Source organism: Tupaia chinensis, unplaced genomic scaffold (genome assembly GCF_000334495.1).
Source record: "Tupaia chinensis unplaced genomic scaffold, TupChi_1.0 Scaffold000634_1, whole genome shotgun sequence".
NCBI classification, from domain to species: Eukaryota; Metazoa; Chordata; class Mammalia; order Scandentia; family Tupaiidae; genus Tupaia; species Tupaia belangeri.
The window spans coordinates 493,600-511,348 of record NW_006160154.1 but is presented as its reverse complement, the minus strand read 5'-3'; the positions used below and the strand labels follow the sequence as shown (position 1 = coordinate 511,348).

At 41.9% G+C, this 17,749-nt stretch overlaps 1 protein-coding gene and 1 pseudogene across 2 annotated transcripts in view; both read right to left on the bottom strand.

Annotated features, from left to right (window-relative positions):
* Window positions 1-17,749, bottom strand: part of IFT88 (intraflagellar transport 88) — a 152,477-nt gene that overhangs the window by 29,243 nt on the left and 105,485 nt on the right. For both annotated transcript variants that reach the window (XM_006159502.3, XM_014592010.2), the window contains one exon: window positions 15,343-15,409. In XM_006159502.3, coding sequence (XP_006159564.1) covers window positions 15,343-15,409 — 67 coding nt within the window. The remainder of the gene's footprint in view (window positions 1-15,342; window positions 15,410-17,749) is intronic.
* Window positions 3,745-4,073, bottom strand: LOC102500098 (anaphase-promoting complex subunit 16 pseudogene; annotated as a pseudogene).

The following is a 17,749-nucleotide window of genomic DNA, read 5'->3' as shown; positions in this document are numbered from 1 at the left end:
TATATATATATGTATATATATAGGCTCCAAATTTTCAGCTTGGAATTCCTCAGGTCATATAGCTAATATGTATTCAAGTTCCAAAACCATGTGATTGAGATCTAAGGCTAGGAATTCTCAGGGGAGCATTTATTAATCTTTACATTTTAAAAGAGTCAAAGTAGAAACCCATCCTATCCTAATAATGGTTGTTAAACATCCAGGTAAAGTAAACTCACAATCTTTTTTCATAGCCATTTTAGACTTTTCTTCTAACCCCGGAGCAGCCTAGACCAACCCATCTTGCCTTATTAAGCAAATCTGCAATCTTATGACTTGGATAAAATCTTTCAACATTTCTACTCAGTGGCAGACTACATACTGCCCTGATCAGTGTTTTTACAAGGCAACTCATACTAAGAAGGCAACCTATTTGTAACATTTTAGAATGTTTGTTTTTAAATTTGAGGTTGTTTTGTGTGTGTGTGTGTGTGTGTGTGTGTGTGTATGTGTGTGTGTGTGTGTGTGTGAGAAACTGAATTTTATAACATAGGCTCTATTCACAGAACAAATTAAATAAGGTTAAGGGGGTAACTACGTAAACTTTCACATGTTCTCATCAAATAAAAACAAGTTCAGTTTTCCAGGGAAGACAGTCTTGACTTATTTAGAAAAAAGATGGTTATGAGCATAAAAATTATTTACAGTGGTAGGTAGACTGAAGGTAGAAAAAAATAACTAGAGAGAGAACATGAAAAGCAATTCACTTCAATTTTGTCATTTTCCTGAACAGATAAGGCAGAAATTTTCCAGATTTAAATTCAATGACTGAGTACATAATATATTTACATCAATAGTGAAAGTAAGAAAAATGTACAGACTTATCTCTGTTTTAATTGCTAGAAGGTGCGTGCGCTTGCCAGAGAGACAAAGAGAGAGAGGGAAAAGGAAAAAGCACCCCGATGGGTTGTGGTTACACTACAATCCTCCTCCTCTACTTCTCCATCTGTCTGTCTGGCCATGTGGGATCTGATTCCATTTACCCTTGTAGGTCATGGGATTGGCACTAGATTTCTTTAACAGCCATCAATATATTTGAAATTCTGAAGAGTGGTAACTATGCTTCTGCTCAGTATCTTAGGCTGTTCCACATACTGTAGAGGCAAAAGGAGAAATGGCCACTACTTTCAGGGACTGTAGAGTCAGCGGGTGACTTTTACCTTAGTTGTTTACTGTAAATAATTTCCATGATGTCACACCTATAGCACATTTTAAAGATCCAATAAAAATATTTGTGTTTCCTGGATTTTTCTCATTTTACTGATTTCTATATGCTTTTAAATGAACATTTTTTTCATTTAGAAAAAAGTAAAAAAGAAACCACATTGTATAACAACTACTAATCATGGCACTCTAGTTGCAAGTAAGATTGTTTCACAGAAGGTACATCATTTCTGGAAGCTGTTATGTCAAATGATCCACGTCTTTGAGGCTCCCAGTAACAACATAATCTCCCTAAATATCAGACAAGGAAGTCCAAGGAGACCCTTTGTGCTCCCCTATGATGAGAGGGTCTGGTATTAACTGCCCCAGGAGGATGCAAATAGAGAGAACATAATGAAACTTGGAATTATTTCCGGTTGAACATTTAGTTTATTTATCCCCAGTGTTTTCTACCACAAACAATGCGGTCAATATGTATTTAATTATTTTTCTGACTCTGATTGTTTTTGTTTGTTTATTTTTTTGTTTTTGTTTTTGTTTTTGGGTGTCTGACCGACAGGCACACCCAGAAATGTGTGCAACTTATTCAAGCAATTATTATTATTTTTTTTATGAGAGGTTTTTACCATAGAGCACGTGTACTTGCCGGAAGGACAGAGAGAGAGACAGAAAGTGAGAAATTACCCCACAGGGGGATGGCGTGCTGCAATCTCTTCTCTTCTATTCTCTTCTTGGGATCTTGGACATGCATGCACATGCACCCTGCGTGAGATTAAGCCACTGGGTCCAGGACTCCAACTGCATTCCACTAAGTGCAAGGTCAGCGACGTAAATTACGCCATTTGCTGATCCCCTTTAAGCAATTATTTTAACAAGCAATTTATTCCCTAGTGCACAAGACTCTCCCCTGGTTCCTCACTGACTGGGTATTATGGGGTGTATAATCTTCCTGGATGCCACCCAAGTTTCATTATTCCCTTGTTACGTATTATGGCACAGGTTCAGGACAAGCCCATGAAAAAGGCCTACAAATGTCCTGAGGAGGGAGAAGAACCAGAAAGTAAAAAGAAGCGAAGGGCTGGTGACTAGCCATCATCTTGACTCAAGGGCATCTTGTTGTATTTGGGTTATTTAGTAACTTTTCAAGAATGGGTACTTTCTGAGTTGTCACATCTAGTTAAACAACTTTTGTTGAGCTATTCTTTTGTTTTGGGAAAGGTTTTTGCTGTAGGGCACATGTGCTCGCCAGAAAGACAGGGAGAGACAGAGAGACAGAAAGAGAGAACTCCCCCCTCCCATGGGGGGGGATGGCCACACCGCAATCCCTTCTCCTCCATTCTCCTCTTGGGATCTTGGGCGTGCACACGCACGCACACGCACCCGGTGTGAGTTTAAACCACTGGGTCCGGGACTCGAACCGCGATCAACTACGTGGGAGTCCAGTGACATAGCCATTATGCCAACTGCTGGTCCCCTTATGAGGAAGTTTTTTATTATACCTAGAAATACCGAGAACATCAAGACAACACCTTTGAGACCTTTGGCATGAGTCTACAGTCTAATTTACTTTCAGTACTCTGTAGTCTGACTTGCAAGTGGCCTAGCTTCTCATTAAAGGGAAAGCAGTCTTCCATTGCTCCTGTACCTTTTCAAAGTTAAGGAGCGGTGTACCACAACTGTGGGTCCAAAATGCCTTCCCAACTCCACAGTCAAAGAAAATAATGGCACCATCAGCTCAGATAACATAATCTTCAAATAATTTTACAATGTCCACTGCTTGAACCTAGGCTTACTCTGAATTGTAGCTCATTCTTCTGTTGTTACAGCTTAAATTCACAATTTGACTGTACCCCTCACCTCCTTGTTACAAAATTGCTGGAGTCTGCTAATGAGATGGACTCCAGGTATATGTGTTTAATAGGATTTGCCCCTGCTTTATTTTCACAAATGCTACAACAGTCAAAAAGCAATTGTTTTTTGCCAGTATTTGGCATGTCTAGAACAGTTAGAAAAAGTTAGAATCTCTAGAATTAGATGTTTAATAACAGAAAAAGAAAACCTGGACACTTAAAATTCCTCATTTAAACGGGTCTTGAGTTGAAATCACATTCAGCAAAAAGAGCTGCTTTAGATCAGAAATGCTGTATTTGTAACTACAATCCCGACTTTGGACTTGACGGATTTCCAGGCACTGTATAAAGGACGGCATAGGCGCCGTTCAGTTGGCCAACTCTGGCATGTGTCGTACCTGGCTTGTGATAAATTTTAAATCTCTCTTAAATCCAAGACTTGTTCTCTGAAACCAACTATCTTAATCTGATTTCTAATACCTTTTAAAAAACAAAAATGTTTCCTCCTGGATCACACATTTAAGCATCTGTTGCCTGTGGTTAGATACAGAGGACACACAGAAACCAAGTGTGGATGTGAATGACCCATTCAGTGCCGCAGCTGCGAATCTCTGGGCGGCTGTGCAAGTGTGAGAAAGTGCCTTGCTGGCTCTGCACTCGTTGAGCACCAGAGCTGACCATCCAGGCAACATCAACCAGAAGAGGGGGTGAACCCCAGCAGCAGCTAGATGGGTTTAAACAGCCACTCATCAGCCTCCAGCTCTACCAAACCAGCTCGTTTTTTTCCATCCGAGCACCCTGCTGATCATGTTTCACCTGTGTAAGTGTGGATGCTACTTGATAGCTGAGAACAGATTCACCGAGGAGTCGCCCAGAGCCATCTTCTAACATCCTTCCAGCTCCTTTGGGGTAGGTAAAAAGTGCTTTTCATGGTGGAGCAAGGTCTGAGACACTGAAACCTGATCCAGTGACAGAACTGCCACTGACCCCACCAGCTGAGGAGGAGGATGAAGCAGCCATTTCCTCTCTAGTAGAATCTCGCTTCACTCAGCGGCTTTGGCACGTTTTCCTACAGCTGGTCCCCTCACCTCCTTCTATTGAGCTGGTTATATTATTTCCCAATAAAATAGCTAACAAGAGTTTATCAAACTTGGAAAAGCTGACCCTGACAGCTACTATAATAGGCAATACTCAAGTGAGGAGATAGCATCTACAGAGGGACTCAGTAAAAAGGTGAACAAAGGAGGTCACTGATTTATTATGTTTTTACTATACTTTGCAGGTTAATACTTAACTCGATATATCTGGCATGTGAGTAGAATGAAGAAAAAGCTGGAAAGAGAGTGAAATTTTAAAAATATTTATTTAATTCCATTTGTTATTACTTATTTATTTATTCATTTATTTTGGAGAGGTTTTTGCTATAGGGCGTGTGCACTCTCCAGAGAGACAGAGAGACAGAAAGTGAGAAATCACCCCCCCAGGGGGGATGGTCACGCTGCAATCCCTGCTCCTCCATTCTCTTCTTGGGATCTTTGGCATGCACACACACACACATGTCCCGCGTGAGTTTAAGCCACTGGGTCCGGGACTTGAACCCCAATCGACTACATGGGAGTCCAGTGACATAGCCATTATGCCAACTGCTGGTTCTTATTATTCTTTTTTATTTGACCAGAGACAGACAGAGAAAGGGAAAGTGAGAAGGCAAGAAACCCGGTCTAGGACTCAAACCGTGGTCAGCCATGTGGGAATCCAGTGCCTCTAACCACCGTGCCACCTGTTGGCCCCAAGATAGTGTTATTTATTGAGCAGCTACACAGTCAGGATCTTGATGTTTAGAAAGGTGCAAAGGTTGGAAGGGAAAGACGGAATGAAAAGACTGATAAAATGTGTGTTTGTGTATGTGCATGCATGAGCACATGTGTATGTAAAATGCACATATGTGTGCATATATTTTTCAAATATATGCAATATATACTATGGACAGATATATATGTGAGTATGTATGGGTGCGTTTATGTATCTATAACAATCTTAACTGGATTTCCTGGGCTTTTTGTAATTAACTTCTGATGGCAATTCCAAAAGAAGAATTTCAGGTTAGCCCATAGCCCATAGTTAAGGGAGCCAGATCTCACATGGTTGACTATGGTTAGAATCATAACCCCAGCAGCTTGAAAAACACACTAGGAACACGTGTGTGTCTGCACCAAATCCCAACAAGATGGAGGAATGGAGGACAGGAGATTGCAGTATGACCCTTCTACACTGGGAGGTGCTTTGTCCTTCTCTCTCTCTTTTCCCTCTCTCTCTTTTTCTCTATCTCTCTCTGGCAAGTGTAAATACTCTTGGCAATCAGGAAAAACAAAAACAAAAACACTAAAAAAAACCAGAATGACCAAAAGGGGGAGCTAAACAAATGTTTTAATTAATATCAGCAGGAGAGGGGCTGGCTGGCAGGTAGCATGCTGGTTAAGGTGCTGGATTTCCACATGGCAGACTATGGTTTGAGTCCCAGATGTGATAGCTTGCTTTCTCACTTTCCCTCTCTATCTTTGTCTGGTCAAATTGAAAATGATAATGATGAATAAAATGAAATAAAATTCTTCTTAAAAAAATTGTACCAGGATAACTGGAACAAATATTCAGCACTAGTAACTTTAAAAACCAACACTCTTTTTTTATATGTACATTTCTAGTATTTTTGTTTAAAAAGGCAAAATTAAACTTTAGAGTAAGGCAAAGATATATTTGTTTACATTTACTTTCATTCATAGATAAAAATGACTCTGCAGGGGTAGAAAAAACATTGAAAATAACAAACTCAAAGAAAACACATCTGGCAGTGGTAAGAACATAGACACTGGCACGAGAGTAGACACTAATATTTCAGGTATGCCCATGCACTCCTTTGATAAACAAGAACCATACCGACCACACTTGCTTTCACTGAGTGCTCGCCTGAGTCAGGTGGAGTTTAAGAGCTTTCCATGTGTTAACTTAACCCTTCCTCTCAACATCTTATTGGGTTGTCAGAAATATCATGACAAATTTTCTGTTTTTCTATGCAAAAATCTGTCTTGACTTTTCTGACAAACCAATCTTAAATAAGTCTTACTTTCACTCTCATTTTATTGACAAGAAAACTGTAATGAAGACTAAGTAACTTGCCCAAGGTCACATATGATGTAGTGAGTTGAGAAAGGGGGGGGGGGTCACAGATGCTGAATGATGACCAGAACTGAGACATTAATTACAATGATTTCAAACTTAGGACAATAGAGTAAGAGCCAGAAGAAAAGAGCATGTTCTGTTGAAGATATAGAACCTCTTAAATTCTGTTATGTGTGTTGACTATTAATATTTAGATGGAGGTGTAAGAATGGTAAATAACTTAGATGGTTTTAAGAACAGATGTTTGGGCCAGTCAGTGGCATGGTGGTTAAGGGGGCTCGATCTCACACAGCTGAGTGTAGAGTTCAAATTCTGGACTCAGTCGCTTGAGACATGCTAGCCACATATGTGTGTGTGCCCCAAATCCCGAAAGGCAGGAGGAATGGAGGAGAAGGGACTGTAGCATGACCATTCCTCACGGAGAGTGGTTGTGCCTCTCTCTGGCACATGCATGTGCCCTCTGGAAAATTTAAAGAAAGAAAAAGAGATGCTCACTGATAGAGAATCTTACTGTCCAAGCTGTATACTTATGTTAGACTAGGGCTTTGATCAAAAGGATAATCCCTAGGCCTACCTGTCACTACCAGGGATATTCAGGACCTTGATGTTGTCACAAGTAGAGAGTGAGCAAGTCATGCTCAGGGACTTGCTCCTCTAGGGATTATCCTCTTGATCAAAGCCCTAGTCTAACATAAGTATTCAGTCTGTCTGTCTAAGGGCAAGGACTGGCAAGCTACAGCTTGTGGGCCAGATTTGCTTTTATATATCCAGGGAGCAAAGAATGGTTTGTACATTTTTAAATGGCTGGGAAAAAGTATAGAATAATAATATCTTGTGCCATATGAAAGTGATATGACATTCAAATTTCAGTGCCCCCAAATTAAGTTTTTTAATTTTTAAATTTATTTTAAAACATTTTAAAAGAGATTTTTATTATTGGGCTCATACACTTGCTAGAGAGACAGAGAGATAGAAAGTGAGAAATCACCCCCCCTCCCCCCCCCAGGGGGATGACCACACCACAGTCCCTTCCCTTCCACTCTTCTCTGGGGATTTTTGGCATGCATGCACATGTGCCCAGCATGAGTTTTCAAGCTGCCAGGTCCAGGACTCAAATCGTGGTCAACTATGTGGGAGTCCAGTGATGTAACATTGTGTCATCTGCTGCCCCCAAATTAAGTTTTATAGAACACTTGCATGCCCATTCACTTTTGTGAAAAGACAGCAGGATGGAGATGTGGCCCACAAGCCTAAACTATCTATTATCTGGCCTTTATAGAAAAGTCCACCCACTTTGCCTTAGAGAATCACTGTATCAAAAAAACAGAGAGCACAGCAGCAGGTAAGACGAGCTGGGTACACTAGCATATGCAAATGTCTTCTGGAATGGTAACACTGAGAACACTTGGGTGCTACAGCGCTTTTACCTATCCTCTCATATTTATTACTATCAAAGGTTCCGTTGTGGCACAAGATGCTGCAAAGTACTTAAAGACCAGCATGTCAGGCAAAACTATGCTCTAGGTCTCTGGGATGAAGGAGTTTTCCGGTTGGGACTGAGGCTGACAGGAGCAATACTTGGAGAAATGACAGCACCAGACCTTGGGTCTCTCAAGGCTCCCTCTGCAATATATTTTCCTTTCTTCCTCCCTGTCATGAGTCATGAGTTGCTGACCTGGTCCTTTGGACTTAGGTGTACTGGCTTCCTCAGACTGTACGCTCTTTGACAATGATCGGTCTCTTCTTCCTTGGTGGACACTGAGCATGACTTGCTCACTCTCTCTTGTGACAACATCAAGGTCCTGTCAAACTGCACAAGGTCTTCTAGCAAAAGAACCTGCTTACCCTTGGACAATAACCTTAAAACTTCAATATGTAAAACTAAAATAAAACCCAGTTACAATGTACTTTATAACAAAAACAAGTTCCACAAAACGTTGACCATAAAGTGAATTTCTGTTCACTGAGTGATGGTGTCCTGATTTGCATTATAAAATTATTTTCAGTGTAAAGTTGAGATATTTACAAAGAAAAAGTTCACACTCAAGACATAATAAAAAACAAACTCAAAAATGCAGCAAGCTACTAAAAATCACATATAATATATAAAAAGCAGCTTGAAAATAAAACCTGAATAACACAATATTCAAAATAAGTCACAAAATGCCACTATCATGCTCAAATAGAAAATGCAGTACATAAAACATTCCTGTCTTAAGGACAGATACACACGAGAAGCAGATGAATTCTGTGGATTCCTGGCCCCTTTAACCAGCCAACGTAGTAGGCAGGAATATGATTATTCACTCATCAGTTTGTCCATGGAGGACAGAAATACTGTTGACTATGATGACTGAAATTGCAGTATACAACTCTACTTTGGAAGCTGACATTTTACTGTGGCTTCATTTAACCTTTTTAAAAAAGTTTTTTTGTAAACTACTTGACGTTTTGGCATTGAGTTACTAAAACTTTACCCTAAAATTCTGCATTTTAAAGAGTAATGCATTTTTACTTCAAGAAGTTAAGAGAGTTCATTTTACATTAATTCTGTTTTAAAAAAAAGGAACTAAAGTACTAGAAATTCTGGAATGGATATTAAAAATTCTAAACCAGGACCAGCAGGTGGTGTGGTGGTTAAGGCACTGGATTCCCACCTGGCTAACAATGGTTTGAGTCTCAGACCTGGCAGCTTGAAACTCATGTCAGGTGTGTGTTTATGTGTGCCCAGGAACCCAGGAGGAGGACAGAGAAGGGATTGCATCATGGCCATCCCTCCGGAGGGTGATTTCTCACTTCTCTCAATATCTCTCTCCAGTGACCCATGTGCCCTATGGCAAAAATCCTAAAGAAAATTCTAAATCAAGCCCTATTCTGCTTTATGCAACTTGTGTTAAGTAATAATAACAACAGCTCCCATTTCTCAGCAGCCAGTGTGTGCCAGGCAGTGTGTGAGCTGGGTGTGTGTTTAATGCTCATGTCACCTTACTGAAGCTGCCCTAAGTGGCACTTTCAGCATGACAGCACCAGGGTATGAGGCCATGGGGCCAACCAATTTGACTGCCACACACTGGGAATCTGGCTGGGGTGGTAATTGCAGTAGTATCCCACTTAACTGAGGCACTATCTAATTTATACAAAGCTGGGGTCTCCCGTTTTGGTTCTGGGACCAACAGTGGCTTGAGAGACAGGTACACTCCTGGGCCCCAGCACAGGCTGGCTTATTCGGAAATTCTAACAGTCTGTTTAACACGCCTTCCCTGTGAGTCTGATATGGAGCAACTTGGAACTTGTGAGCAAACTTGAAGCAACCTAGGGCTGATAACTGCCAGGGCTTTCTGTTCCCCCACGAGCTGGCTGCCCCTTCCCTGAACTGCTGAGCGGCTATGGAGAGCACCTCATAGTCTTGAGCAAGTTGGATTCCCTGCTTCTCTGCCAGCTCTGTATTAGGGCCTGGCAGCTTGAAACTCATGTCAGGTGTGTGTTTATGTGTGCCCAGGAACCCAGGAGGAGGACAGAGAAGGGATTGCATCATGGCCATCCCTCCGGAGGGTGATTTCTCACTTCTCTCAATATCTCTCTCCAGTGACCCATGTGCCCTATGGCAAAAATCCTAAAGAAAATTCTAAATCAAGCCCTATTCTGCTTTATGCAACTTGTGTTAAGTAATAATAACAACAGCTCCCATTTCTCAGCAGCCAGTGTGTGCCAGGCAGTGTGTGAGCTGGGTGTGTGTTTAATGCTCATGTCACCTTACTGAAGCTGCCCTAAGTGGCACTTTCAGCATGACAGCACCAGGGTATGAGGCCATGGGGCCAACCAATTTGACTGCCACACACTGGGAATCTGGCTGGGGTGGTAATTGCAGTAGTATCCCACTTAACTGAGGCACTATCTAATTTATACAAAGCTGGGGTCTCCCGTTTTGGTTCTGGGACCAACAGTGGCTTGAGAGACAGGTACACTCCTGGGCCCCAGCACAGGCTGGCTTATTCGGAAATTCTAACAGTCTGTTTAACACGCCTTCCCTGTGAGTCTGATATGGAGCAACTTGGAACTTGTGAGCAAACTTGAAGCAACCTAGGGCTGATAACTGCCAGGGCTTTCTGTTCCCCCACGAGCTGGCTGCCCCTTCCCTGAACTGCTGAGCGGCTATGGAGAGCACCTCATAGTCTTGAGCAAGTTGGATTCCCTGCTTCTCTGCCAGCTCTGTATTAGGGCAGACACTGAGCTCCTTCCCTGATAGGAAACTCCAAATGTACTGAAACTGCCCCTCCCCAATTCACCCATAAAAGACTGTGTCCAACTTAGCTGGGGCCAGAGATTCAGAGTATTAATTCCTCCGTACCTGCTGGCGTAGTAAACAGTTCCCCTAATCTCTCCAAATGCTGTTTTCCGTTCCTTGATGTCTGGTTTTCTGCAACAATTCTACCCTAGAGTTTGAAAACTGAGGAAGAAAGTAGTAATAAGGGTATAATGTGACTAGGCTGGCCCTACTCTCAAACACACAAAACACATTTTTTCAAGGGCTCTCAATTATCTCAGAAATAGCTATCCTATGTAAGTCAGTAATTCTGATACATTAATTACAGCTCCCTATGGTCCTCTCTCCTAAGCAATACTTTAAAAACCTAGTTGTATATGCTATACCTATTTTAACACATTAAACTTAAACTAGCTTAAGGTGGGCCTCATGTGGATTCACGTAGAAAACTGTCCTTTTCCAAGATCTGAACTGTGGATCTAAACCAATAGAGAGACAGTATTCCAGTTAAGGTGTAAAGGTGCATCTCTAGATTTCAGAGTGGAGGTGGAGGAAGGATATGGTGGGCTCTCTTTAACTAGGAGGTCTCTGCTGGGAATTCCTAAATGAGAATGGATGAGTATGGGTCCAAGACCACAGAGTACCTAGGGGGCTGCCACTATGAGGACAGTGGGCTAGAGGCATGTGCCCCTGGGAGAGAACCCTCAGGCAGAAGGAAGGGAAATGTACAAAGACATCTACAGCCTGGTTTATTCTGATTTCACAGCCAGTGCCGGCCTTGGAGCATGGCCTATGCTGAAAAAGGAGGCCAAAACACGATTACTGAAAAAGTGTCAGGGTGCAAACAGCAAACAAAAGAGGTGTTCAAAGTGGGTTGCAGGATGAAGTGAAGAGGTTGGAGATGACCGGTGACTCAGGAGTCAAGAAATAGGGAACAAAAAAATTGGTAGGGGGCGGGGAAGGCAAGCAAACATCCCAGGAAGGGACTGTTCAGAGCTTTAAAACTGTGCCAAGAGAACCAAGCCACATGAAACCTCGCCTGTAAAACGCCACGGCAGCAGAGTCTCTACTCCAAAATCCCCTCATGTGAGAATAAAGCTTATTTGTGCACTAGCCCTGACTATTTGTCTTGGACTGAAATGGGCCGGATGGGAGAAAAGAAAACTGATTCAAAAAGAAAAAGCAGCAGTAGGGTAGCCAGGCCAGGAGGTGGCTTTTTAACAGAAAAGCTTCTCTTTCCTCAATGTGGGCCTGGGATCAGGGCAGCTCTTCCTGCTTCACCACCAGTCCTTTCCTGGCTGCCCTGCCCCAGCCCACAGAGGAGGACTCAGGCCTGGGGAAGCTCTCCTTTTGTTCTGAGACACAGCATAATTTAAGGAGAGTTAGGGGAAAAGTCACCAGGGAGGCCAAGCGATTCTTTGCATCAGAGGATCTGGAATCTGGGGGCCGCAGGACATACTCAGGTGCACCTCTGGACTTGTCCTTGGCTGGAGGCAACAGTCCCTAAAATGCTCCACCATCTCATTAGGAGGTTCTGATGTTTCTGAATCAGATTTGTACAGAAAGGTACCTGGGAAATTTAGGCTTAAATTTAAGGAGGAAATTGTTATAAACTCATAAATTATCAGGGAAAGGCTTGACAATAGGTTGATATTTGAAAGGAACTGGTTAGTTACTTTGTACTTAAGATCTTCAGAGGGAAGTGTAGGTTCCTTGGAGAATGGGGAAGCTGGTCTTAGAATTTTAATAAATAATACCCCTCCAGGCGTTCCTGAAGACAATCACTCCTTAAAGGGCCACTCAATTTCTAGAGAACTCATATCACCTATTTCCTGCTTCTTCAGAGAAAGGATGAGCAAGTAGCATCAAGTTACTCTAGTCAACCCTCAAGAGTTTAAAAAAAATTTTTTTTTAATTTTTTATTTTAAGAGGTTTTTGCCTTAGGGCACATGAGCTTGTAGGGGCAGGGGTGGGGTAGGGAGAGAGAGAGAAGAAAAGTGAGAAATCACCCCACACCCCTGGGGGGGCTGGCCACATCACAATCACTTCTCCATTCTCCTCCCAGGGTCTTGGGCACACATATACACATGCCCGGCATGACTTTCAAGCCACTGGGTCTGGAACTCAAACCATCGTCAGCCACGTGGGAGTCCAGTGACACAACCATGACTCCATCTGCTGGGTCGTGGAGTTACTTTTAACTGACGGACCATACCTTGTCTGTTGACTTCCTGGCTGTTAAGAACATTTTTGGTATAGATCTATGCATTTGTGCATAGAAAAATGCGTCATGACTTTCCCAATGATCCAATAATTCCAAATTCCCAAGAGTTCTGAAAATCAAGTTTTCAGAGGAACTTCTTGGGCATAAAACTTGATCTGAAGCATTTTCTAGTCTTTATCTTGAGGGTGAATATTCATGTTTCACTGAATTAATAAAACATGTTTAACTATGAGGTGCTCTCCATAGATACTGCATAATGTATGGCTAATGCATTACATTACATTACATTACTTTTCTAAACTCTAAAAACTTTTAAATTCCACATGATGCCAGGGCCCAGAGGTTGTGGATAAGGCGTGTGGCCCACTGCGCGTCTGTTTGTGGCTTGTGAAGAACTGCTAGGCCAGATGGAGATAAACCCTACCATGAATAGTCAAATGGCAGATTAAAGCACGAGTCTGGGGACGGGGTGTATGTGGCAGAAGTAAGGCAATATCTGAGGGCTGGAAGATAGTAGGAGACAGCATCCCCCAGGATCTGGGGAGGCTGAAGAAGGAAACTGGCCACTCCTTAATGAGCAGGCTCCTTCTGGCACCCTATGGACTAAGGCTCAGTGCTGCTTCTACCAATTAATCTTTGGGCCTGAGAAGGGTCAACAGGCCAGGGCTGTGAGGTTTAGCTGGAGGAGCTGGACTGACTCCTGGGAAATCCAGTGATCTGGCTAGAAGTACAGGTACTCCTCATGAACAACCAAGTTTTGTTCCTACAACTAGGTCCTTAAATAAACAGATCGATAAGCAAGGAGCTTAAAGGTGAATATCTTATGTTGTGTCATGTGACCATAGTGTATGTTTTTTTTTGGTAGCTATCACAGACACCACACTAGAATAATGTAATTCTATCCATACAAAAAACACACATTAGATAAGTGTCAGAAAATGCCAAGACACCACAACACAATAATATAAAACTGGTGTAATCATTTTTATTCATTTTGAATACTATGAATTCCCAAAAAGTACAAATTGATAAGCGAAATATGTAGTCTTATGTGATTGTGAACACTGTGCAGTGAGTACTAACTGCAGAAATGCGGCAGACTGAGAAAGGAGATTCTGAGGCTCAAGCAGACTGAGAAAGGGGATTCCCCATGCTGGAGATCTGGTTATAAGTCCACGTGGTCAGTAAACAGGTAGGTGGTTAAGAGTGGCTGCAGAGGCCACTGATGCTATAACTGCTCTACACAGGTGGCAAAGCACAACTCTGATTTCAAGAAGGAATCAAAACCTGGAACCAGCGGTTAGCATAATAACTATGTCACTGGACTCCCATGTAGCTGACCACAGTTCGAGTCCTGGTTACAGTGGCTTAAACTCACACCAAGCAAGTGTGTGTATACATGCCCAAGATCCCGAGAGGAGAATGGAGGAGAATCACCCCCTGGGGGGGTGATTTCTTGCTTTCTGCCTCTCTGTCTCTGTCTTTCTGGTGAGCGCACGCACCCTATAGCAAAAACCTCTAAAAAAAAAAAAAAAGAAGTGATCGTGTCCTAATTGCAGTTTCTAGAACTGGGAAAGTTAAAACACATGGCATCACTTGCAGCAGCCTTAGAAACCTGTGTGTCTTTCCAACTATAAATAGGTTCTAATTACCTTGAGCATAGGGACCACATCTGTTTTTCCCCACGTCCTTGGCACTTAGCCCAGTGTTTGGCATATAGTATGCATTTAGTAAATGTTGGAATAAACAGAAGGCCTACCTAAATTCAGAGTTACATTTTTCTTTGTCCTGATTTTTAGAACATAAGCAGATCGAATGCAGTTTGACAGTTACATGGAGTTGGGTTATTAGGAAAGTGCTCAGTATGAACAGAGAGAACATAGGTGTCTTCACAAGTCAATTTAGGATTTTTCAATTAACACCATCAAATTTCTGTGAAGCTTTTACTATTTGCTTAAAGTAGAGAAAAGAGTGTAGATTTTTGTTGGGGAGGAGGGGAAAGAGATGGAAGGCAATAAGCCTTCGTCCCAAGTAAGGATGTTATAAGAAATCACAGAGTTAAAGAATTTTAGAGACACAAGAACTTTAGAAATTACCTAAAGCCTACAGCATTTCTGTGGCTGGTCCAAAGACATACTTTACATGTACTATTGTGACAAAGACTAGGATTCTAACCATGTACCCTAATTCCTAGACTGGTAAAATTTCTCCATAAATGTCCGATTTAAGATTTCGGGTAGTCAGTGATCTACAAGATCATCCCACTTCTCACGGCACTTCCTTCCAATGAAAACATTTTAAATGGAACACAGTAAAACCTCATTAGGACGCCTCATCTATTGATGATAGATGCCCAATCTGTCTAAATTGAACTCCATTAATCAATTTGCAGAAACAGGTCTTGTTATTTAAGAACTAAAATCTGCTAACATTTTAAATACTCATTTACATATCAGACTGAATGTTTACCAAATTAAATAGAATAAGCGAGGTTTTACTGTGTATACAACAAACACATAAGCAAGCAGATAAATAACACTTTTAGATTATTTCAAGATGTCTCTAGAAGTCCACATGCTAGAAACTTGTCAAAGCAGCCTTTAAGGGTAACTAGAAACACTTACCACTGCCAGCACTCCCCTCTCTCCTGCCGCGGGAGCCCCCACTGCCATCTCGGCCTGACTTTATGCGCTAGAGCAAGGAGACAAGTTTAAAAGAATAAGTGCCATTCCTTCAAAGTTGAATGCAAGTAAATCTGAGTTTCATTCTATATTGAAAAAGTTGGAAATAAGTAAACTTGAGTTTTGATTCTATATTGAAAAAGACTTGAGTTGTTTTCCAAGGAAAGCATTCAAGCCTGCCCTCTAAGACTCTCACAGAATACTCAAAGGGCTCTTCAACCCAAAACTGCAGTGTGACCTTTGCTTACATAAAGGACTCAAAACACAAACAATACTTCCCTGATGTGATGGTTTGAGGCTTAAACATACCAGATTAAGAAAGGGGTAGAAAAAGAAAGGAAGGGAATTTCTTGCATTAGACCTAATCTATAATGGTTCAATCTGAAATATTTAAGGGCAAAAAAAAAAAAAAAAAAAAGCTAAGTTGACTTTTTAAATCCAACTTTTCAAATAAGGGCACTAGGATCTGTCTAAGATTCTAATTTTGTAGCTCTAAACTCACCGTCAAAGCACAGAAAACGTCTCCAAGCTGTGATATCTATCCTTAAATGTCTTTTTGCATTTTATGGTGCTTTTATGTTTTGGGTGTTAGAATTTTTGTATTAACACTGAATATGCCTCAAGTCACAGTGTCAAATTTTCATATGTTTAATGGTTCATTTACAGACATACAGGATGGTTAATAAACAGAAATACACAGCTTTTGATAAATATTTAATAACTAAATTAAAACTTACCATAGGTAGATATTTTTGTTAGATCTTCAATAATAGAAACATAATTTCATATTCAATTCAAAGGTTGAATTATTATTATTATTATTTTTGAGAGGTTTTTGCTATAGGGCGCGTGCGCCTTAACCACCATGCCACCTGCTGGCCCTGTTCCCTAAATATTTATAAACTATCAGGTTATGGAAAAGGTTATTGACATTGGTCTGCTAGGAAGAAAAAAAAAGCAATAATTCAGGGTTCATTTCTACAAAATAAAATACCCTTAAAACTTAGAGGACCGGCAGTTAGTGTAATGGCTGTGTCGCTGGACTCCCATGTAGTCGACCGTGGTTCGTGTCCTGGACCCGGTGGCTTAAAACTCACGCCGGGCGCGTGTGCATGTGTGCCCATGATCCCGAGAGGAGAATGGAGGAGAAGGGATTGCGGCGTGGCCATCTCCCCGGGGGGTGATTTCTCGCTTTCTGTCTCTCTGTCTCTCTCCGTCTGTCTGGCGAGCGCACGTGCCCTATAGCAAAAAAACCTCTTCAAAAAAAACAAGAAGTGAAAAAAAACTTAGGATTTTCAAACATTACATGAATATGCCCTAATTTCTGTTAAAAAGAGGAGCAGGGCAGTGGCACAACAAACTGGGATTCTCTAGAAGGCTGACCCACGTGGAAAGGTTCCCTGTTCTTGTCTAGAGACCTCCTGAAGTATGCCAGTCACTGTGTGTGCCCATGACCCAGGGCTGGTGAAAGCTGTGGGTGGCTGTGGGTGGACTGCAGGACCAACAGCCTGTTGGGGGTGCTCGTCCTCTGTCTCTTTCACTTGTTCATGGCACAAATAAATAAACTTAAGAACAAAAAACAAGGAGGAAGGATCAAGATGATGGACTAGAAACATCCACTGTAGTCTCTTTGGAAAGCCCAGGCTAATAAATGCCTCAGCTTCCAACAAGGGAGTGAGAGACAGATGAAGGGCAAGAAAAAGATGGCAGGAACATATAATTTCTACCTGGAAATATAATGAGGAGTCAATCATCCGAAGCCAGTGAAGCTCTGGTGGAGCATCCCCACCCCTTCCTCTCTAGGAAGAAAAGGAAAAAGAAAAAGAAACCTCCCTTGGAACTCCATATTTCCCTTGCCTTCACAGACAGAAGAAAATCTTAAAAAGATGTAACAAAATAAGAATTTAGATATCACAGTCCAATTTTATTTCTGAACTCAATTTTAATTTATTGATCTTTAGCAATATCTGAAGACCTATACATGCTAAAATGAATTCATCAAAACTAATGCCCATGTAACCCGACAGTTTGTCGAATCCAACGTGAAAACACATCTTGCATCGTGCTTCAGGGCCCACCAGCTCAGAACGGGACAAGGTGGGAAGGAGAGCACCTCTCACCATCACTGCGCCCTTTGTCCAGCCTGCTCCATCCTCATCTGGAACCCTCCAAACTCCTGGGTCTTGTATCTCTTCTACTCAACCCCTGAAATCCCCACTTTCTGTCCAGCCTAGACATACCACCCACATTTAGCACAGAGCCTCCGAGGCCCCTGCTTGCCTCCTGCCTTACTGCTATACTCGCCAGGAGAAGCCTCAGCACGGGCTTTATCAGGGACTTCCCTCTTTCC